At 37.9% G+C, this 24,428-nt stretch overlaps 1 protein-coding gene across 4 annotated transcripts in view; it reads left to right on the top strand.

Moving 5' to 3' along the window:
• Positions 1 to 24,428, top strand: part of CNTN4 (contactin 4) — a gene marked incomplete at both ends in the record, with an annotated part of 500,648 nt that overhangs the window by 300,771 nt on the left and 175,449 nt on the right. For all 4 annotated transcript variants that reach the window (XM_080914740.1, XM_080914738.1, XM_080914739.1 and 1 more), the window contains 2 exons: positions 11,388 to 11,490; positions 14,557 to 14,741. In XM_080914740.1, the coding sequence (XP_080770866.1) occupies positions 11,388 to 11,490; positions 14,557 to 14,741 (288 nt within the window). The remainder of the gene's footprint in view (positions 1 to 11,387; positions 11,491 to 14,556; positions 14,742 to 24,428) is intronic.

The following is a 24,428-nucleotide window of genomic DNA, read 5'->3' as shown; positions in this document are numbered from 1 at the left end:
GGAGAGGAAGAAGGACAGCTGGAAATTGTGGAAATATAATCCTATATAAAATTCTTTAAAAACTAACAATTTCAAATTTTAAAATAATGAAAGTCTATATTGAGGTTCTCAAAATTATAAGCAAATTTTCTAAAAACGTTTTCCTTAGTCCTCACCTTTTCCCCTAACTTAATAATGTTCAGCTGGAAATACATTGATCAGGCTCTGTCTGAAGCCTTTAATGTTCTTACCTTAAATCATGCTTTAACCTAATAGAAGAAAGGCCAGATGATGATGATCTCACTGTCTCCTCCCATAAAAAAGAAAGACCCACAGTGGACAAAAATCAATGTACTGAACATGTATAGGACTAAAAATTAGAAATGAGAGGTGTCAGAATTGTAGAGTACAATAGCACATCTACCTTCATTTAATGTATCCTTAGTTTTCTTCACTGTTTGAATGAGAAATCTATATCAAGTTATATCTAAGATTCTTTCTTGTCATTTAGGAAAACTTAGGAACAGTTTTTCAATATTTTTAGTCCCAGACTTTTCAAAGATTAGGTCATACAAAACACTACTCTACAGACAAGACAAATGTTATTAATTGGGTCAGAAGAACCCAATTTTACCCCAACTGAAAATCGTAGAAAATAGCAAGGTATGTTCATCTTTTGTACACAGGGTCTCTGGTATGAATCTATCTCTATCAACATTAAAATTTCTAGCGCCACAAAAAAACACAGCCTATCCTAAAGTTCCAAATGTAAGACAAAAGCAAAATTTTAAGGAAAAAAAGGAGCGAGGTTTTGTTGAATATTTATTGTTCCCATATTATGTTTCCTCCATTATGATATTGCTAAGGTTCAAAGCAAGTGTCCCTAATGTTTCCACAACCTAAATTAAAGTCTCTCAGGGGACCTAGCAGCCACTATTTGTCTTTATGAGTAAGTCATCTTTATTTATGGGCCACTTAATTAACCTAGAGGTCATAGTTTTTTAAAAGACATCACAGTGTGTAGAATATTTCTTTTAGTGTGTACTTGACCTACTTGGAGTCTTTTATTGATATTCCAGCATTTAGGCAACAAGCTATACCCTTCATTTAAATATAATTTTGTATTACTTAAGTATTTCCCCCCCCAACATTCTTTGCTTTATTAAAGTCTCACTTTTAATTGCATCTTTGGTGCAGCTTTGTCACAGCAATCATGTCTTGTTTTTAATTTTCTAACAACATCACAGTTGAGGATCTGTGGGCGTAAAACATGTTTGATGAGAACATCTAAATGACTAAAGGATGTGAGACATTTTTCTAAGCTGTCTTTGCTAATCTGATTTAATAGAGTCTTAATGGCTGTGGGTATTCTAAAGGTTTGACAAGCTTAGGCACTTGGCAGTCAGCTTTAGACCTCTATTCCAACCACTTTCATTTCAGGTCCATGGGGGACAAAGGTCTTAGATGGTCATCTGGCTAGTCAGTTAGGAAGCATCTGTTTAGTGTTTATGATGGACAGTGTACTATGCAGTCAAAAGACTCAGTTTTCAGAGCTTTGCAACATAATCTTAGAGAATTCCAAACTAACAAATGGTCTAGTTATATTATTTATTGGAATTATAAAACTGGATTCTCAACAAAAAAATAACAGATGGAGAGACTGGAAATAAAGTACTAGAGGTATAGTGCCTCGAAGTGTGTTCTCTTGGGCCAGTGGCTTTATTTACTTATTTTCTTATTGGACAAAGGATATACAGATTAGAGAACAATGTTCAGGGGTCTCTTCTTTTATTTCATCCTGTGGATCCAATGATCAAACTTGTTAGTAAGATTTGGCAGCAAGCCCCTTTTTACCAGCTGTGCCATTTTGTTGGCCTCAAACTTTTAATCATGTATTTACCCACTAAATATTGAATGTGTAAACCCTTTATAAGCTTGCCAGTAAGAATGTGGAAGTTTGTCTGTGCTCAGAAATGATATAGTTAAGATGTCTGCTTGGAGTGTAAAGAAGGAGTGAAGCTGTATTTGATGATTCACATTTGGTGACATGCCAACGTCACAGAATGGAATTATGAATAGATTGACACTTGGGTTTGAGGAATGCTTACACAGTCTTGATAATCATCTTCTAAGAAGATGTGAACCACCTAAAATGAGAAGAGTCCCAAGCAAAAGACACTCAATGCTGACAAAGTCCTCAGACAAGCCATGCCTATGGTCTGTTTCAACAGATAAAAATAAAAATTTTCTGCATAAATACATTGGCTATTCTAGGATAATTTCTAGATTTTTCTATCACCCTTACTATATTCTAAATGGTATTTTGTTTTAAACCACACTATCTAATTTGTTATTGCTTGTTAAAGAGTGCTTTTACTCTTAAAAGTTATTCCATATTTGTTAAGATTTTTGAAGCCTCTTGTTAATTCTATTAGTCTATTGATTACACTGTTCTTTCATTTATCATTATTCTCTATTTTCCTCAATGCTTAGGGCTATCCCATTATCCCTTCTGGACCCACAACCTGTTTTTGCTATTAAAGTTTTATTAGCACACACTGACTTGCCCATTGAGAGACATTTGTCTATAGCTGCTTCAAAACTATGTTGAGAGAGTTTAGACCTTCAGTCCACAAAGTTCAAATGAATCTTGTACTCTCTAACCGTTCACTAAAAAGCCTTGCTGACTTAAGACACTTTGATGCCATCATGAAATATCAAAAGACTATCAACAGTATCTCTCCTGCTTTTAATCAGTGCGAGTACATGCAGAGATGGTGTTAATAAAACACAATATGATGAAGATTTTAGTATGTATGAATATCTTCAATGGAGACAATATAATCAGTCTCACATACTAGACACAGCAAGGTATTTTATGCATTCATGTAACCAGACAGCCTTTTGGCAAAGCAAGAATCCATCCTCACTCATTCTTTGTATGCACTAAGACAGCCCCCTTTGTATGTACTGAGACGGTCCTCTTTGTATGTACTGAGACATCTCTCTAAAAATGTTCCCCCTCCATCTCCACTATTGAAAAGCATAAAAGGTGGTACAGATTTTACTTAAGACAAATAGTGCTTTTATTCATTTATTATGGATTTTTGAAACTATTCCAAACTCCTGATAGTAAAACATGATATTCTACCTCACCTCTCTGTATTAGTGAGGAGAGAGTTTTGTTTAGACACTCAATCCAGTATGGATTATTCTGCTGCATTTGGCTAGTGACACATAAGATCCTGTGGGGGATGGTTTTCTGTCAAATGACATAAAGCAGAGTTACCTGGGAATAGAGGACTTCAGCTAAAGAACTGACTCCATCAGACACAGGCATTTCTGGATTAATGATTTATGTGGGAGGGGACTAGACTATTGTGGATGGTGCCAACCCTGGACAGGTTGTCCTGCACTGTATAAGAAAGCAGGCTGAGCACACCATGGAAAGCCACCCAATAAGCAGTGTTCCTTGTGGTTCCTGCCTCTATGTTTGCCTGAGTGCCTGCCCTGACTTCTCTGAATAATAGACAGTGATGGGGATATGTAAGCCAAATAATGTGATTGCTGTCTGAGTCCCTTTTGATGATATGTTTTGTCTCATCTACAGAAAGAAACCAGGATCAATCCTCAGACATTACATAAGACTTCCGTCATACTAAGCACATATAAAAGAATGGCTTTTTAAAAGGTCACATGGCATACTCAGCTAAGGGAACGTGTATGACTAATCAGATATTTCCAAATATATTTTGATTAATGGGATGTATACCATGTCATCTGCTTTTCAAGAAAGTCAATGTGGGAACTTTATTCCAAAATAATTTTGGCAATTATTTTTTTTTAGTAGAAAATCCCACTCGGTGGAAGTTAGTAAATGTTCGTTCCATCTGTGGTTTAATTTAGCAAGCGCAGATTCCAGCTAAGGCAGGCGTTGGCAAAAATCTTTAGGCACACAGTTTTGCAAACTGGCTTTCTTCTGCCAGCACAGCGCTCTGCAAATTTTACTTAAACAAGAGCAGCATGTGGTAGATTTCACTTTCCCGTTCTGTAAATTGTGATCTAGTTTCTTAAATCCTATGATCTTACAGACCTTTAGTTGAGTAAAGTGACTAAATTTCTGACAATCTCTAGCTACAAGGTCATCAACAAAGTTGTAGCTTCTGATGGTCTCATCACTAGTAGAACTCCACTGCTCCTGTTCCCACCACAATGTGCTCACAGGGCAGGTTTATTAATATCAAGGGTAGGGCATCTTTTCTTTGTCTACAATTAGCATATCGGCACTCAAAGTGTGTTCAAGCCATCCGCAGCATCACCTGGGAGGGGAAAAAGAATCTCCTGCTTTCGTTCTGCTCTGTAAAGTAGAACCTCAAGCCCACCAGATGATTTCAATCACATAATGAATGGATGGCGGTACTAAACACCCAGGGAGTTCTAGCTAGGTTTCCTCATGAAATAAACTTTTACATACAGTAAACAATCCATCGTTGTTTAAGTATGCCATATCACTAGGCAACCTACTAAAACGACAACAACAACAACAACAAAAAGCAGTAATCTTTAAAAAAAATTCATGAAAATAGGTATCCTGTCAGTATTAACTGCAGTAATCTCCAACCCTATCTTCCCCGCACATGGAATAGTTTATGGTTGATGATAATATCTATTAAGTTCTACTGAAGGATAAACTGAGCCCAAACCTTGCCTTTTAGGAAGTAATTTCACGTACTTCATGTAACTCGAATAAGCACTGTAGTGGGTCTCTAACTCCAAAGAACTGAAAACATTAAAGGTTCATTTTCATAAGCCAAAATTTTTTTCCAACTTCATATAAATATGTATAGGAAAAGTGTATCATTTTATACATAGATACAATGAGAAAATCATATAACCCATATAGAAGGAAAGTGCTCCAAGAGACTGAACCACTAGCCAAAGAACAATCATGGGCTGGACCTAGACCCCTGCACATACATAACAGATGTGTAGTTTGGTCTTCATATGAGTCCCCCAAAGTGCAGTGGGAACTGTCCCCAACTCTGTTGACTGCCAGTGGATCCTGTTACTCTAACTAGGCCACCTTTGTCCAACCTTGGTAGAGGAGGATACAGTGACTTGATGTGTCAGGATGCCTTGATACCCAGAAGGGTTCTCCCCTTTATCAAAGGAGAAAGGGAAGGGGAGGGAGGGAGGAGCAGTGAGGAGGAGGGAGAGTGCAATCAGGATCTAAAGTGAATAAATGTAAAAAGAATGAATGTATGAATGAACAAACAAATAAACAGAAAAATGTATGACAGAGATGATGTTTCCTGATTAAGCCATGGTATATTTATTTTGGTTTTATGGATATACCTCCCACCTTTATGAGGATGGAACATGGAATCACAAGTTATCAAAAATCTTGCTCTATAAAACATGAGACCATCTGTAGGCCAATTAAGTTCAACCATTTCCAGGTGGTCAGAGAAATGGCCTAAAAAGATGTGTCTCTGTCTTAAGCAGCCTTTTGTTTTCCACCAAACAAAAGGCAACAGATTTGATATCTAATGTGAAAACATAAGGTCAAATGGTTAGAATAAAAGAAATAGCCAAATAAACTACAGCCTTATCAGATGTAGCCCAAATTGAATGGAAAACTTCAACAAGTGTCCCCCAAAAAATATCATTGGGAATATAGTTGAAGAAAAGTTGCTTCCCTTATCCCTACAATGATAAAAAGAGGTTACTCATTATATGTGCTGACATTCCTATAAGCAGCAGTGAAAATCATCTTTATGTACCATAACTGCTGCTATGTATTCAGATCAATCTGTTCTTACTGATATTCTTTGTTCATATTTACATAGCTATGAATATGGATTACTCTATAAACCAAGAAACTACTCCCATATGACCAGATAAACAAGCTATACAGTTCATGTCAGTAACTGAAAACTACAAGGACATGTAGGAAATGACTCCCATGACTGGAACACAGCATGTGTCTCTTACGTTATAGGCCATATTTAAAATGGCTCCATACCCCATGTCTCCACCTTGTCACACATCTCTGCTCATCATCCCTGATTCATATTAATGACTGAGGTAGGGTTTGTGAATGATACAGAAACAATTATAAGGTTTTCATTCCTTAAGATACAATTACAATTTATTTGTAATTTATTTAAGATACAAGGAGGAGACGCCTTGCTTACAAATAAATATAGTGATGATAGAAAAACAACAACAAAAGTCAAACAAACCAAAAAATAAAACCAAAAACAGTCTCACTCTTCCTGTGTTTCCATGGAATCTGAAAGATGTTTTAGGTCTGTAGTTATTTACTGAAGACCTATCAAGAGACTGAGAATCTAAGTCAGGAATACAAGTATAGAAATCACAGCTCTATCACTTGGTGGTGTGTTTCCTATTCTGAGTCAAAGCTTCTGAATATCTAAACAAATGAGAAAGTCTTAGATTGAGATAAGTAAGGAGAAGGAAAAGAAGTGCTGATAAAAATCAGGGGTAGGGATAGTGTTTAGACAGGGTGACAAGAAAAATAACTACTTGGAGGCTGTGTCATTTGGAATAAAACACACATCTGCAAAGAGCTGTGTACATGGATGCCATAGACAACATATGGCAGATGAATACATGTCCACACAAAGCCTGTCGTGGCTCATGGAAGCACCATTGGCAATAGTTGAATATGGCAGGTGCTCAAATACTCATCAGCCAGTGTGGCAGTGTGTTGCCCCCTACCTCTTTCCCCAACTTCAGCCTTATTAAGAACTAGGGTCATTGGAAATATAAATAATTGAAATAAGGTCATCTGAAAGAGCATGGAGTCTTAGTCCACAGGGAAACTGCAGTAGGAAGTAGAATTCTAGCCAGCCCATATAAAAGACCCACAATCCCGGTATTTTGTTTACAAGTTGTAAGCCTAAATTGGGCGGGTTTGGGGCTATTTTGACTTATATCCTAGCCACATCTCCCTTGTTACTTGATGTTTCACTTGGTTATGTGCTCCTGGTCCATCTCCTGTCATGGCAGCCTCCACCTCTCTTCCTGACCTATTTCCTTCTCCTCTTTTCTCCTGAGATCCTTCACTCACTTCTCAAGTACTGCCTATATCCCTATTCTGCCCAGTTACACAAAGGGTTACATCATTTGATGTAGTAAGGATCTCCTAGTGAGGGGGGAGGTGGAGAACCAACTGGATCACAGGGGCAAGTATTAACATTTGAATACATGGCAGCAGGAGACCAACCCCAGCACGTAGAGTGCCACTTGAAAACAGAGGCTGAGATTTGAATGGCATAAGAACAAGCTGAGAACCATTACAGAGTGACAGCTAAACCCCTGAACCAGAGTCTATTATTATTATTATTGTTATTATTATTGTTGTTGTTGTTGTTGTTGAATATTTTATTTATTTATATTTTAAATATTATTCCCTTATCTGGGTTCCCCTCCAGATACTCTCTATCATGCCTCTTTCCCCCTGCTTCTATGTGGGTAATCTGAGCTTTTAATATCCACTTATCAGTGAGAATGTACCATGTGTGTTCTTTTGTGACTGTGTTACCTCACTCTAGTTCCATCCATTTGCCTAAGAATTTCATGAAATTGTTTTTAATGCCTAAACAGTACCCCATTGTGTAACTGTACCACATTTTCTGTATTCATTCCTCTGTTGAAGGACATCTAGGTTGTTTCTAGCTTCTAGCTATTATAAATAAGGCTAATATAAGCATAGTAAAGCATGTGTCCTTGTTATATGAAGGAACATCTTTTGGGTATATGCCCAGGAGTCGTATAGCTGGGTCCTCAGGTAGGACTATGCCAAATTTTCTGAAGAACCACCAGCCAGACTGATTTTCAGAGTGGTTGCACCAGCTTGAAATCCTGCCAGCAATGGAGGAGTGTTCTTTTGTTTTCCCATACATTTGCCAGCCATTCTGACTGGTGTGAGGTGGAATTTCAGAGTTGTTTTGATTTGTATTTCCCTGATGACTAAGGATGTTGAACATTTCTGAAAGTGATTCTCAGACATTTGATATTTTTTAGTTAAGAATTTTTTGTTTAGTTCTGTACCCCTTTTTTAATAGGGTTATGTGATTCTCTGGAGTCTAACTTCTTGAGTTCTTTGTATATATTGGATATTAGCTCTCTGTGGGATGTAGGAGTCTTAGAGATCAGACCTGTCAATGCCTCCAGAATTATGGCAAAATTTGTCCCTTTCAGCTACTAAGTTTACAGCATTTTTTTGTTATAGGATCATTATGAAACTAGTGCAAATTTTTATCTTACCGATAAAATGTAGGATATGCATACAATGGAATCCTCTTTTGAAACACGTCAAATGGAAAACTGGTGTGCCTTAACACGGGTCTTGAAAACATACCATATAAAAGAAGCCAGGCAGAAAAGATGCCACTTGGAGACTGGAGAGAGGGCAGACAGTTACAGACACTGGCTGCACATACAGAGAATCCAGATTCAGTTCTCAGAACCTACATAGGAAATTACAGCTCTCTGTAATTCCATTTCAAGAATATCTAGTACCTTCTTCCAACCTAGCACTCTCTTATGACCTCCAAAGGAACCAGACACACATGTGATACACATACATACATGCAGGCAAACATTCATATTGTAAAGCAAAAAGAAATAAATATTTTAAAAAGCATGCAGATATATGATTCCACTAATATGAGCCATCCAGGGGAGGTAAATGTACTGAAAGCAGGTCAGAGGTTGCTGCCAGCTTGGCTGGGTATTAATAGTACATGGGAATCGCCGATCTTATTCTAGTATTGGGAATGCTCAGAAACCAGGCTATGGTGACAGTGGCATATATAAACAAACTTTCTAAGATTCGTTGAACTTTACTCTTAAAATCAGTGAATTGTTAATATCTAAACTATATCTAAAAACTGTTCATATTTTTAAATATGTTGGAAATAGTAAGAAATGAAGCAGAAATAAAAGGTCTTGATTCTTTCCAGTCACTTACAAACTACAGTAGGCTAGACAACAGGGTATTCAGAGGGCAGGCAGGAGTTTGACGTAACAGTTCTACAAGTGTGGACTTCAAATCCACACTCTAATAGATAGAATTTGGGGAATAGAGAAAATACATTTGAAGATCTGGATACTGAATCTCTGTCCATACCAATGCTCAGAAAAAGTTTATATGAGATGAACTTGCTCCTCACTGTCATCTTCATAGGGTCATTAAAGAAACATGAGGTACATGTAAAAAAAAGGTAAGAAAGGGACAAAGCCAATCACTTCTAGGACATCCATGCACATTGTATTTTTAATGGTATTGTCTTGTCTCCATTGAACATGTGATACATTGCCATGAAAACTGTCTTGATTTCCTGGGAGGACAAAGAGCTCCTTCTCTCAAAGCATTTTTTCCCTTTCAATTAACACCAGTCTCCAAGTATACAGCCACATGCACAACACTAAAAGGTGTTAACTTGCTCACTGCACTCAGAGTCATACTACTGATATTTATGGGATGATGATTCAACCGTGCAGACAGTTTGTTAGCAAGTTCAGCAGCTGCCTGTGAATGCTGTTGTTAGTATGCACAGGGCTATTACTCAGTCAGCTTTGTGCAAATGCTCAAAGGGAGGCAATCAAACGGAGGTGCAAGGGAAATTATGGCAGAGACTTAACAAAAAAAAAGAAATAGCTTTGTTTGTGAACAAGTCAAATGTGGCTTTGGTGTATTTTAATTTGCCCTGACAGGTTTGTACCCTGCAGTGAAGAAAGGGCAAAGTAAAAGGTAAATACTCAAGCTTTTGAGTTTTAACTTTGACCATTAACCAGATCTTGGTGGGACTGAAAACAAAATAAGTTTTCAGCACTGCTGTGAAAGAACCTTTTAGAGGTCAAAAGTTGCCTGGGTCACTTGCTCTCCAAGGCCCCTAACTGTGATCTCCCCAGATGCAGAGAGGTATGTGTTCAGGAAGGTCAAGCTTAACCCAGGAAGATGCCTCAACAGTTACAAGCACTTATTCTTGCAGAGGACCAATGCTCAGTTTCTGCATGGACTTGGTGGCCCTTCTCCATCCAAGTGCAGTTGCTGGGGATCCAGTGTCTTCTTAGGACCTCTTTAGACACCAGTCACTTACATGGTGTCCATACAGACAGACACTCATAAACAGAAAATAGATAAGTCTGGAAAAGTTTATTTTTTAAACACGGATCAAATTAATCTCAAAATCCACCCTAAAGCTAGTATTTTCTGTTATTCTAGGAGAAAGAAAAAAAAATGAACAGCAACTGCATAACTGTATTCAAGTTCACCTTTCTACAGCAGACCTCACAGTGAACCTAGCAACACTGTAAAAAAAAAAAAAAAAAAAAAAAAAAAAAAAAAAAAAAAAAAAAAAGAAAAGAAAAGAAAGAAAGAAAAAAAAAAGAAACTCTAGCTCGTTGTGCTGAGTTGTTTCTCCACAGACTGATTAGATCCTGTGATGACTCTGTTTCTAAACCAGCACAGGAAAAGTGTTTGCGAGATGAATAAAATCAGCGCTCTTTGTTACTGCACCTGTTCCCTGTTCCCGTCCGGGCCTTGTTGGTACTCTTTTCTTCTCAAACCTTGCATTTCTTTATCCTCTGACTAGGGAGGCCTCAAAGTCAGATGAACTGGAGATACCACTCAATTTGCATAAAAAAACTAGATAACACCAACCCCTCCACTCTGTACTGTTAAATCAATAATCACGGGAAACGTCTAGGGACTAAAGAGATATTAAACCCTATGACAGCCTTAACCAAGGAGTCAAAATAGTATTGATGGGGAATAAATGAGATGGTTTTAGTCATTAGATGTAAAGTTTGGGCTGTCACCACAGCTGTCATAACTACTGCTCCATTGACTTGGACATGATATGTAAAACTACCCACTATAGCTGTACACCATTCATTATGGGCTGAAAATATATGACATGGGCTTCTGATGCTGCCTGCTGCACTCTCTGAGGTTCACCTTAGACACAGATAAACACTGTGGCCCCAGTATGAGACTGAGAAATCACTGTGTGGACACCACAAAGAATGTATTTTTAAAGTGATATTTAAATACTCTTTACTGTGTCTTTCAAAGGGGCAATATTTCTACAGACTAGGAACCTATCAACTCATTTTCCTTCTCCAACCCCAAGTGGCCTGTATAATGTATGTCTGAGAAGCATGGGGAATCTAACTCTCTGAAGCTGGTATAAATGCTGTGATATCAATTTTTCTCTTAAAGAACTGGAGGACTTTTGGGTTATATGCTGTTAGAATAATCCTGTTTTAGATGATGGAATTAAGAGTGCATATAGAAGCATCTATTAAAAAGAAAAAAAAACACTTATCTACATCTTAAAAGGACCTCTGAGACTTGGTTTCTTTGTTCACAGGAGTGATGGGTGAATATGAGCCCAAAATAGAAGTACAGTTTCCAGAAACCATCCCGGCTGAGAAAGGAACCACCGTCAAGCTGGAATGCTTTGCCTTAGGAAAGTAAGTTCCGCTGTCCCTCCTCCCCTCCGCTCTGGCAGGTAGAGAATTGGCTTCAGTGCTCACAGCTGTGCTTTCTGGGCTGTCTGAAAATCAAATCCTCTTTCTCTTTGGAATTCTGAGTGTGCATCTTCGATTCTTCCCTCTCCCTATGGAGAGCGACAGGTAATGGCTCCAGAAGGATGGGGCTGCTGCAATTGATATACCAAGGAAAGGAGAACAGGGATTCTGAAAAAGTACTTCACTGTATTATTATGACCTATAATACACATGCTATCTAACCCAGAATGACAGGAAAACAATGGCCTTCATTTGAGGTACTGGCAAGCTGACATTTTGGAAAAATTAGGTCTTTGATTCTGGCCCCACTTACAGAGGACACATAAAGGTTTCCTTGCATGCCTTTTTAAATTACACAACTCTTCTCTCTCATTGGGATTCCCTTCTGCTCCCGCTAGAGATAGGGAAGAGCTGATATCTAAGAGTCTGTTTTAGAGTTGTCTGACAATTATTCATAACTTTATTATTCCATCTGGATTACACTTAAAAGAACTTACTTGGAAAGCACTTTGCCCTTCCCATACATAGTTGATCTGCCAGAGGGCACTGAGAAGGAAATGCAGAGCAGTTGGGACTTTTATATGCCAGTAACCAGCAGGACTGGTTTAGCATCAACAATATAAACTACCACCAGAAGAGTGAACACTAGAGTCCTTGTGGATTTTCATGGTATGTGACTGTATTTTCTCCTAGCCCTATCTATTTCCAGTTCTGCCTGTTTTTTTTTTTTTTTTTTTTTTTTTTTTGAGCCTAAGTATTTATGAAAACCTCAACACAAGTTCCTACCCAACCATTTCTCAGGGTATAGTATTTTCTAAATGCAACTATTGCGTTTTACAGAAACTTTAGACATTATTTGCATCTCCAATTTTGTTTTCAACTCCGATGGGATGATTGCTTTCAAGTTGTGGCAATGCAGGCCACGGTGGCATCTTTTCTTGGGAGCACGGTGAGAAGGTTTAGTACAGTGGTAATTTTGTATCTCCTAAAAATGCACCATGGAAAATAAACTGTGGCAGAGCTGCCGGACTAAACACTAGACGGAAATGAAAGGCAAGCTGTAAAGTCACATGCAAGCCATGGTGATGATTTATTGCTGAGGAGAAAAGCAGATTGCACACATTGTAATGAGGTTGATCTTAAAACTTTACAGTCGTTCTGTGAACCTATAAAGTAACTGGGGAGACAGTAAGAACAGGTGACTGGATCATCAGGATCTATATTCAGGGACGTTTGCAAGATGACACATGAAAGCCCCTCCCAGGAGAAAGCAAAATTCACATTGCTCACACTTCCAAAGGGACTATGAATTAAAGTCTATTCACTGTGCTTAAATGGTGCTAAAATAAAAACAAAAGACACCAATTGGGTTCCTCAGTTCCACACAGAAGTGTTTGAATTCTCACATCCAGTTGTTGAAACACACCATCCATGCCCACTTAAGAGTAGAAGACTAGTTTAGGCGCAGGTGTGTTTAACAGCATGCATTAAGTACAGATCTGATTGGATAGAAAGGCACCCGCCATGAGCTTCTGGTGATCTCTCCTGAACTTTGAGTCAAAGTCTTCCTAATGAATTTAAATTATTTTAAAACAAATGTAGGAGAGTTGATAGCTTTAATTTTTTAAATACCATCTCATGTTTCCCAGAGAAGATTGGCAACTCTTGCCTGTAATTACTTCTCTGGGAGTGTTGTTGTAAAAAAAAAAAAATGCATATGTAAATCCTGGCTTCCCCTGCCTGGAAGCTGTAGTCCTCAACACTGAGGGGAGCTTCAAAACCACTCTTTCTCAGACAGGCTGCTGCCCTCACTGGCACTTTAAGATGTGTTCCAAACACTTATGGCAAGATGATAGGTGTGTTGAGAGGATGTTAAGACCCCACAAATTGTTCTTTCTTTCATCTCACTACTTTTAAGTATTGTTTTTACAAACCACCTTCCAAATGGACTTCTATAAATGAGTAATGCTGTCAATATATAAATGACAATAGGAACGGACACCAACTGTGTTACCCAGATCAGACTGTCATAAGTAGACAGCTCCTGGATGCCAGCAATTTTGTTTGTACTTTCCAGATTTTACAAGCACGTGATTTTAGTATCGATTGTTCAGTATGTGGGTTTAGCTTACAGTGTAGTGCTCACATTGCTGGATATGTAAAAGAGTAAATTGCCTCTGCTCTCTACTGTAGCGTTTCAAATTTAGAAAGCACAAAGAGCCAACATCTTATTATTATCTCATGATTTATTGGTCAGGAATGCAAGCAAGGTTTTGCTGTGTGATGCTTTTGGTGTCTGTGATAGCTTTGAGGATTTTGTGGTGTAAAGCTGCTAGCACCTCAGTGACAGAGAGACCCCAAAGAAGTTTCTACCACATTTCCGGCATCTTAGAGGCAAGTTTATATGGTGGGACCAACTGGATATGTCATCAGGTAACCACTCATTGAGACATCCTCTGTGTGACATTATTAAGGTAGTTAAATATCTCACAGGTGCCCCAAGGAGAGTGTGCCAAAAATAAGAGTGTGTAATGCTTGTATCTTTACATTGACTCAGTACCACGCATGTCTGTTTATTACTCAGGATAGTCAAAGAGCCCAACAAGTTCAAGGGATGAAGACACAAACCTGTTCTCAGTGGCAGGAGTATATAGGAAGTTTCTTCTGTCTTGCTGCTACCACATATGTACCTGAACATTTTTTATTTTAATAATTGTAACTTAGAAACCCATATATATTAGAAAATGATAAAAAGAGTATATTTAAAAAATGTTTTCTTTTATGGGTAACGGTGCATAGGAGGTTGAATGTTGGCTTTATGAAAAACATGAAATGAATAATGCCAGAGATATAAATGTTGCTAAAAAAATAATAACATAGAAATAAATTGTAGGAAATACTTTAATGTGTTCATGGCTTTGGAACCAATGGAAGGAGTCATCAGGAGACTACAAAAATGAGACAGAGCTTTCTTTAATTTGGTTCATTCCATTTTATTCTTGCTCTTAGCCCAGTCCCAACTATCCTATGGCGAAGGGCTGATGGAAAGCCGATAGCAAGGAAAGCCAGAAGACATAAGTCTAATGGAATTCTGGAAATTCCCAATTTTCAGCAGGAAGATGCTGGTTCATATGAATGTGTGGCTGAAAACTCCAGAGGCAAAAATGTAGCAAAGGGACAGTTGACTTTTTACGGTAAGTTTTCAGCAATACTTTTGATCTGTCATGCTACAGAATTTTTTATATTAAAATCATGCACTCTCAGGTCTGCAGGGGGATATTTTCTTTTAAGGGTCCATGTGAAATAGGACTGTAAAAGACTCACTTTTCTACATAATTACTATGCCCTAGATGACTCCGGGCGTGGAAAGTGAAGGCGGGGCAAGGATGTTGAAGGAGCAGAGAGGAAGGAATTAAGCTGATGTGTTTTAGACACGATGATAGTGTGAACACACTTCCAAAGGAGACCGTCTTCCTATTTTTCTCTTTCCATTGAGCTATAAGCTATTCGTGAGTGAGTGAATGTGTGTGTGTGTGTGTGTGTGTGTGTGTGTGTGTGTGTGTGTGTGTTAATTGAAGCTCTGTGCTCCATTTGAATCTCATTATTTTTAAATGTGCCTTCTTGGTAGCAGTTTAATGTCATACCATGATCATTTCAAAATGCACTCCAGCCAAATATAGTTCTCAGTGTTGACCTCAGAGTAGAGCATTAAAAATATCTCATCACATAGATTTCTTTATATGTGAAAGAAGCTGTTCCTGTTCTGATCAAATCATCTTTATTGACCCAAATGTAAATATAAAATCTGTGTCACATGATTCTTACTGAATATATCCTGGAAAGCTTCTGGGCTAATGATGTAAAGTCCCAGAAAGGATTCTGTTGGAAATGCATTATAAAATAAATGTGAAAGATGCCAAGCTGGCCTATTTGCTTGTTTGTTTTGAGACAGAGAGAGAAGGTCTCTATTTTGTAGCTCTGGCTGTTCTGTAGATCAGACTGACTTTGAACTCACAGATATCCACCTGTCTTTGCCTCCTAAGTGCTAGGATTAAAGGCACATGCCACCACACCCAGACAGCTGCACACATTTCAATGTGCTCTTCTACCAAAGTCCTTTTTTTTAAAGACAAGCTGCAAACTACACTCAGTAATCAAATAAAGTTTATTAGAAACAGTTCAGAAAGCAAGGGACATATCCTTCATCCGCCTCTGGCCTTCTCCCCAACTCTTACCATTTCAGACTCATATATTACTAAAGCAGCTGGTATGGTGGGATTCTGGAAAACTCTTCATAAAAGAACCAGGACAATGGCAGTTCTGGGAAAAGAAAGAAACCTTGCTTTTCTTGTTTATTTGTCTCTATCCCTATACCAAATGAGGGATTTGATATTTGGTCTTTTCTCTTACTTAAATTATGAGAGTCAGTGTCTTTTATTTTTGATGGGTTGAAATGTATAGTATACCACAGTTACCTAGAAACAAAAGTCAAAGTTACAGGAGAAGCAATTGCAATGAATTGTTTTTACCTGTTTGGAATTTATTTTCTCGCCCACCTGATAATTATTTCCTTTACGTTAGGTAGCAACCACTTGAACTTACATACATAAAATGGGCAATGTTTTTTCTTCTTAATTGAATGGACTTTTGGATTCATTGGTTTCTACATGTTATTTAAGTCACTGGATGAACTGGATAAAGTTACTTTCGCTGCCATGATTTTGTTCTAAAGTGAAATGCTTGCCTTAGTATGTTAAGAAGGTATTTTAACCATTGATCACCCTAGCAATTGGAGGTCTCCTTCCTAGAAAGAGAGCAATGCAGTGTCACTGGTGGAGAATGAACCTTCTCACAGGCACCCACCCTTGTGTAAAATAGGTGCTTCCCAGGCATCCTGCCCTAGAGATGAGGATCAGGGGCCTTTGCCTTTTAAATGTGCTGTCCTGTCTGCTGCAGTGCTTGATGAGGGCAGAACTGTTTTCTGAAGACAGAGGAATCTCACTTCCTTGTCAGTCACCCTTGATGTCAGATCAGCTGACTCACACAGCAATTGGCTATTGTATCTATTTATTCTTTTGTTCTTCCTCAACTAGCATATCATTGATATTGCTTTTACTGTCACAGGAGGGGGCTTAATTATACAGAAGTGCTTGGATGTCATTTTTTGTTTCTATTTTTTTTTTTCCTGAGGGGAGGGGTTTGTGGTATACCCAGGGCTATGTTCCTAATATCCAGCTGCCTTAATGTTCAAGCTAAAAGAATTATTATAATTAAAATCACTGTACAGAGTCCCACAGAGGGAGAAAGTAGCCCTGGTCACTTACCTATGATTGTTCTGCCTTTGTTGACAAGACAGTTTCTTACAGCATTAAGGTATGCTTGCTCAGAGGTGAGGAACCATGGGTTGTGCTTAGAGATCTATATATTCAATTGTAATAAGAAATGAAACTTGCAGGGAAATGGATGAATATGGAAAGTATAAAATTAAACAAGGTAACCAAAAAGTGGACAAAATGTGCATGTTTTCTGTCATATGAGGATGCTCATTTATGGCCTAAATATGTATATTTGTATATAAATGGATAGCATTCACACATGAACATGAAAGAAGTGAAAGATTATGCGAGGGAACCAGGAATGAGGGTGTAATGGAGAATCAGAAGCACAAAACCTAACCCCGTTTGGATGGCATAATGATAGCTAGCACCTTGGATACTAATTAAAATCTAATAATTGAAAAGAAAAGTGAGGAAAAAACAACATTATTTTGTTGCTGTGACAATGTTGACCCATTTAGGAGCTCTGCAATCCCAGTTGTGATAAAATGAATTTTTATTTCTGAGTTTCACTAAAAAAGCATTTAACCTTGTTCTGAATGCTTGCTGCATAGACTCACATTGCACTCCCCACGCTTGTACAAGTTTGGCAGAGGCACTTGGTCCCTTGCAGTATTAGAGCTATGTCCACATAGGTTAATGTGGGCCTGTTTGTCTCACCATAGATGCAGGCCCAAGAGGAGCTTAGACATGGCAGTTAACGTTACTTTATCTTAATTGTTTATTTTGCTTCGATCTGTATTTTACCAAGGCAGGTAACTTTCATCTGTTCTTTCAGTCCTTGTTTTTAAACAAGTAAAAATATCAAAATATAAATCCATTTTCAGATATAGAGTGGTAAAATTTTTTTCTTGGGCCAGAACTTGTCCAATATAACTTTAATATGTTATGCATTGGCTTTAAACTATCTTGATATGTCCCTACTATGTGGGGGTCCACTGCTATATAGTAGGATGCTAGAAAACTCTTTGCCCTCAAGGACCTGATATTTTACCAGATTGTTAAACAAAGTGTTCAAACAAATGAACTCAATATTTCAGGTGTGAGAAAGAGAACAAGAGAAAATAATGACAGCCCTTTGAGATAAAGAAACCAACTGCAGAGAAAGACTCCTAGGGTCAAGGAGTCTGAGAAGCCCTGATTGCCAAGACTGACATCTAAGCAGAAATTCCAAAGCAAAAAACATAGCCTTCACAGGCAGAAAAGAGGGTGGGCCCGAAGCCCTAAAAACTATATGACAAGCTAGCAGGGAGGAAGTTCATGTTTCTAAACCATAAGGTGCAAGGACAAGGACGTCCATCTGAAGCAAAGGTAAGAGCTAGGTGGTACCTTATAAGCCAGGTAGAGTTTAGGTTTTATTCGTGATCTGTGGGAGAATGTTGAATGAATAAATGACTCCATCTGATTCATGCTTCTAAAACACTGTTTGCTTTGTGATGAGTAGATGTTATAATCACAGGAATGGAAAGGACAGTTGAGCAGCAATTTGTCCCATCTATGTGAGCCATGTTCATGACTGGGACTTTGAGAAAAATAAGACAGATGTATTTTGGAGTCGAGGCAAGTAGGGCTTTTTGTTTTCATTTCTCCAACTATTCAGTTTAAGTAGAAACTCACTGCCAAAGATATTAGAGTGTGTGGTTAATATTCACACATTCAGAAGTAGAAATAGGTTCCAAATACTGTATAGACATTCTGCAGCTTCAGCATATGTCAGGGTAAGTGGGAAAATCTTAAGAAAATACAGAATATTGGACCGTGTGCCTGTGGTTCTGATTTGGTAGATATAAGATTGTATTTCAGTTGATCTTCCACTTGTAATTTCGACTGCTAATGCCTCTGTGGGGACCACATCGTAAGGATTACTGCTCTGTCAGAGATTGTTTCCAATGTTGTTGTGAAGACCCAGATAAGATTACTTGCAAGACATAGTTCCCTTTGCTCTGGTAAGCTCCCACCTGAGTTTTCCAGAAAACACCACAGTCAGTCAAAACACTCCAAGTAGAATAAGAGATCTATATCTAGTAATACCTTAGAAGTGAGGAACGGAACTGCAGTAGACAGCATTCTCTCAGAACTTGTTCATTATTACACCGAATCTCTAATAGTGAGTGCCTTTTGCAGACTTTCTCCTAGAGCAGCCATTGTTATATTGGTCGCTAAGAAACTGAGAATTTTGTTCCCCAATAAAGAAGTCTCTATTTCAAGGCCTTTGCTAACTCTTTTGTTGGAAGAATCTATTAGGCCTATTCCTTTGATTTTTTAAAAATAAAATAGATGCGTAGGGAAGAAATAATATTTTGCCCAAAATCACATACTGTATGGGATTCAACTATTGCCACTGTTCCTTGCTGTACAATAAATGCTGCTATTTCTCCCGGTTCAATACTTTGATTCAGGGCATCAGGGACTCATCAGTCCGTCACCCTGGCACCCTGCAACCAAAGGATGCCATACATAGACATTTCTGGATAAACAATTGACTCTTTTTCTTTCCCTTTTTGTTTTCTACGTATTTTATAAGCTATGTGTAGACCTTGTACACCACAGTTCTGTGTCTATAAAGAAAAAAACATGTGGGCTTAATGGTACTGCAGAGGGTGTGCAAGAATATGTGAGCGTGTGAGGTCATCAAAGTGATTACAGAAGCATTTTGTGCACAACTTCCTAACTCCCAGTGAATGGGCTATGTATACATAGATAGATAATATTCTATGACAGCTAGATAATATTCAACCCTGCGAAGTAGCTTAAAGGACAGAGTGACCCGAAGATGAACACAGCAGTTAAGGTGATTTCACAGTATGGGTAGAACTGCTTAATTATGCTAGGGAGAACTCATACTGGGTACTCTCAGTCACCCCCAGGGTGTCACATAAGGTACAGTTTTGATTTTTGGATTTTTTTTCTTGCATCTAATAACACCAATGAATTGAATTGCTACCATTTATCAGGGATTGTGCATCGGTTGTGGGAAATAATATGGAAATGGGAATAGAAGCTCCTCACCCCATATGAAATAGCAAACCACAAAGGAAAGTATCACACCAAGGACAATATGCTGGAACATAGATCTAGCCTCTGTATGTTCAAAAAGAAGAAAAATCATACTAAATATGCTTTGCTTTCATTAAATTTACTGTGCCAAGGTTTGCTTGAATCTAATCATCTAATGAGGTATTATACACTTGTAGTTTTAAGTGTCCTTTTCAGTCCAAAAGAAAAAAAAGAAAAAAACTAAAAGCCTCAAATATGTATTTATGGTGATTCTATCCATGTTGTAAGTTAAAACAGATTTGTATTTAGGATGTAATTTGTTTTAAATGCCAAAAAAACCAATGTGTATGTTTGTAATCATATTTTTAAGAAAGGTGATTCTATTTTCACAAACCGAACAGGAATGGGAATGGGTGGTCTTATTTGTAGTTTTGCATATCTCTTTAGTTTCATTTTCTTTTATTTTAACAGCAGAAAACTGGATTGTCATATGCATATTATGTGGTGATTTGTTTACAGAATATGAAGAAAGTTTGAACTCACATAGATACATGGTTTGACTATGGGCAATTCCTGCAGGGATTCTGGGGCTCCATGGTGGTCTAACGGTCCCACTTTGAGCCTTATATGTCCAGATGAATACTTCCAATGTCATTGTTAGAACAGTCATAATTTTAGGTCTTCTGGGTAAAAAAGAGCAGAGCAGGTCCATGTACAAGTCTTAATCACTACACATTCACTCTGGATCCAAAGATCCCTAGGCCTCCTGATAAGATGGGGGTGAGTCCATTCAATTTACATGTTGGTGTTTGCTTTAGAAGTGATGTACTTCAAGTAATTTTGGTGAGAACCACATATAATGTATATTGTTGGATGATTTGGAAATTCATGGTAGACAAGAAAAGGGAATTCAACACAGTTGTTGGCTGTGGCCCTGGAAAGTGTGACTATTTACCAATGGATGACCATACACCCATGCACATATGAGTAGTACTCATTCATCCATCCATCAATCAACCAACAAAACATATAGTTTTGAGTGAAAACTTAATGTCTGTAGTAAAATGTGGGAGCACTGGAGAAGCTGAAAGGGGAAAGTTAAGGGAAGACATTACATGGGACATTGTATACATGGATGAAATTTTCAAAGAATTAATAAACGTTAAAATTATAAAGGAGAAATAAGGCAGTGGATGGCACACAATAAATAGTTAGGCTGTGTGTGCCAAGTGGGCTGCAGATAAGGAGCCCCTGTGGTTGGCAGGACAGGAGAGTCTAGAGGAGATATACTGTGGAACAGAATGTTAGGCACTGAAGGGAAAGAGAAGGTTCCTGAAGATAAGATGGTATGAGCAAAGGCAGGAACTGGCTCATTATTATAGCTGAAGATGAAGGAAACCTATCTGACAAAAGCTGAGGATTCACTGGCTGGAAGAAATTGGGTGAGAGCAGATGGCAGATGAGTTTAAACATTTGCCCAAAGATATGAAATAATGGTGATAGTCTCTTAATGAATGTCACATTGACAGCGGGTGAAGCACATTACAGACCTCATCCAATATCTCATATACACATGGCTTTCTGCAATCATATTTGTTTTCTATGTTAATGAGTACCTATTAACAGAAATATGCCTACTATGACTTGCCTTCTAGGGGGTGTCTTCACATTTTCTACTGATTTCTTTATTATATTTTATACATATGGGTATTTTGCCTGCATGTATGTGTATCATGTGGGCATCTGGTGACTGTGGAGGTCAAAAAGTAGCATCCAACCCTTTGAACTGCAGTTAAAGATGATTGTGAGCCACCATGGGCATGCTGAGAACCAAAACCTGGTCTTCTGTAAGAGCAACTACTGCTCTTAACAACTGAGCCTTCTCTTCAAACCCTCAATATGGTGGGTTTTTATGTCTGTCATTGTCATCTGTAAATGTGTTAGTTCTAGAGGCATTTCCTCTACCCTTACCAAGAAAAATCAATTGGGTCTTATAAATAAATGAGAAGACCATAAACAAGAGTATGTGCATAAAACAAACAATAGTGGTAAAGCACAGGAGGCATGAATTCATTGGTTAAAGACTAGAACAATATATAGGCAATCAAAAGCTGGCTTAGCAGTTTAGAACATGCACTGCTTTTGATTAGGGCTCAAATTCAGTTCCCAACACCCACATAAAAAGGCTCATGAATATAGATATAGGTCTATGGGATCCACTTCATCTGGCCTCTGTTGTCATGTATACTCACATGGTCATACAACCCTCATACACACAGAGACACAACAATGAAAATAAATAAAAAATTTTTAGAAAACAGTGTGATTAAGATTCACATATGAGGGGCTGAAGAGGTGGCTCAGTGGTTAAGAGCACTGACTGCTCTTCCAGAGGTCCTGAGTTCAAATTCCAGCAACTGCATGGTTGGCTCACAACCATCTGTAATAGGATCTGATGCCACCTTCTGTTGTGTCTGAAGACAGCTAGAGTGTACTTATATATAATAAATAATCTTTTAAAAGAAGAGTCACACATGAAAGTCCAAGGGAGTGCTATATTGTCAAGTTCAACTTTCTCTCAGTTCAGTAAGAAAACATGGGTTTTCAACCTCTATACCCTAAAGTTCTTACAGCTACAGAACCTCATATCAGAGCAATGTTTCTCAACATTAATGTGGTTAGTCATTGAATCATATTTTACATGAATCTTGTCAAATGTTTAATGTTTACAACAAAGCAACTCTGCTCTGGTTAAATTCAATATCTTCTAAGACTCTTTGGTCCTTGTAGAACTTGTTTTGAAAGTCTGGGAGAGAACGACAGTCATTATAGTGTGCGTGGTAGATGGGAACCCAGGACAGGCGAACAAAGGTAGAGGATAGTATTTTGCAGCAAAACGTAAATGCACTTTCAGTGATATAAGTAAACTGAAGGTCTGGGACGTATTAATAACCAGTCTATAATTATACACTATACATTCAAACATTAAATGATAAATGATTACTTCTGGGGAAATCTGGGGACATTAGATTTAAGGCAAATTTAGACTGTCTTGAACATTTTAAAGGTTGTGTTAAAAATCCTAGAATATAGATACATACATACATACATAAATACATACATACATACATACATACATATTTGGCAAAGTGAAACTGAGTAATTACCTCCAGACCCACTGAGCTTACTATGAATAAGAACAATATTATAGCTAACCCTCTGCATTTCCTGGAATTGACTCAATTTCCAAAATTGTTGAAGCCATTAGAAATAAATGCAAATATCTATAGGTCAACTTTGAGGAAGTTACTTAAAGGATTTTGACTATCATGCCCTTTCTCATGGTTATTTAAAACTCCAAGGTCTAAGGCCAAAGCTTGCCCTTGCTTCTGTGAGGAATATCTAGTTTGGGGGAATGAAGAGTGGCAGATACCTCTGAATTGTTTGACCCTTGAGTTCAAATTATATTTGTTTGAAATAGAAATTATTATTGAATAAAAGGCTTGTATGATTCCAGTGGATGAAATATACAAACCTGATTTATGTCAGTTATGGCAGTTATTGAACAAAAGATTGGAATAAAAAGATTGTTCATCTGTCAAAAGATGAACAGCGTGACAGGGTCAAATCCCAGCACAGCTGTTTAATCTTATATTTGAACTTGTGGCTTGAGACAATACTTCCGAGTGATTCTTCTGTTTCAAATGTAGAAAATGCAAAATATAAAAACAGATTTCTTTTTTGATATAAATTTTTTAAAATTCTATTTTGTGCATGAATCAGAGAAAGAATGCTTAGGAACTGTTGAAAAAGAACAATTCACATGAGCATCTGTGAGCACATGGAGATATATAAGCCAACTCTACCAAGCAGGGCCTTTGTTCTACAAAGAATCACCTAATTATATCATATTTGATTCATCCAACATAAATAAGTGGGAGTGACCTGTAGATCTGTGTTCTTGACCTGTAGATCTGAAACTGAAACATTAAAATACAAACTGTCTCACTCTTTGGCCTTATACAAAAGGTTCATCTGGTGTTTGTGCAACCATGTGTGTGTGTGTGTGTGTGTGTGTGTGTGTATGTGTCTGTGTGCTCACATGTGTGTGCCTGCATGACTGTGTGTATAAATCAGAGGTGAGGCCAAAGTACCATTCTTGGGGTGCCACACATGTTGAATTTTAAGACAGGACCTCATCAGTTCAGTTGAGCTGTCAAGCTGACTATCCAGTGAAGCTCAAATATACCTATCTTTGAATTCCTGTGCTGGGATTCCAGCCATGTGTCACAGTGACCTGCCTGGATATGTGAGGGCAAAACTGTAAACTCAGGTCTTCATTCTTACTTATCAAGTACTTTACCAGCTAATCTAGCTCCCCTCCTCCAACCACTCCATTCATCACCTCCCCTGTCCCTGTGCAGTTCCTCACTTCAAGAGGAATGTATTTACATCATGTTAATTTGGTTTCTGTGAAGAGATTTTACTTTGAAAGCAAAGAATGTACTTGATGACTGTTGTCAAACACCAAATTAGTTCAGTATTAGG

Source organism: Micromys minutus (genome assembly GCF_963924665.1).
Source record: "Micromys minutus genome assembly, chromosome: 3".
Lineage (NCBI taxonomy): Eukaryota > Metazoa > Chordata > Mammalia > Rodentia > Muridae > Micromys > Micromys minutus.
This window is presented reverse-complemented; position numbering and strand designations above follow the sequence as displayed.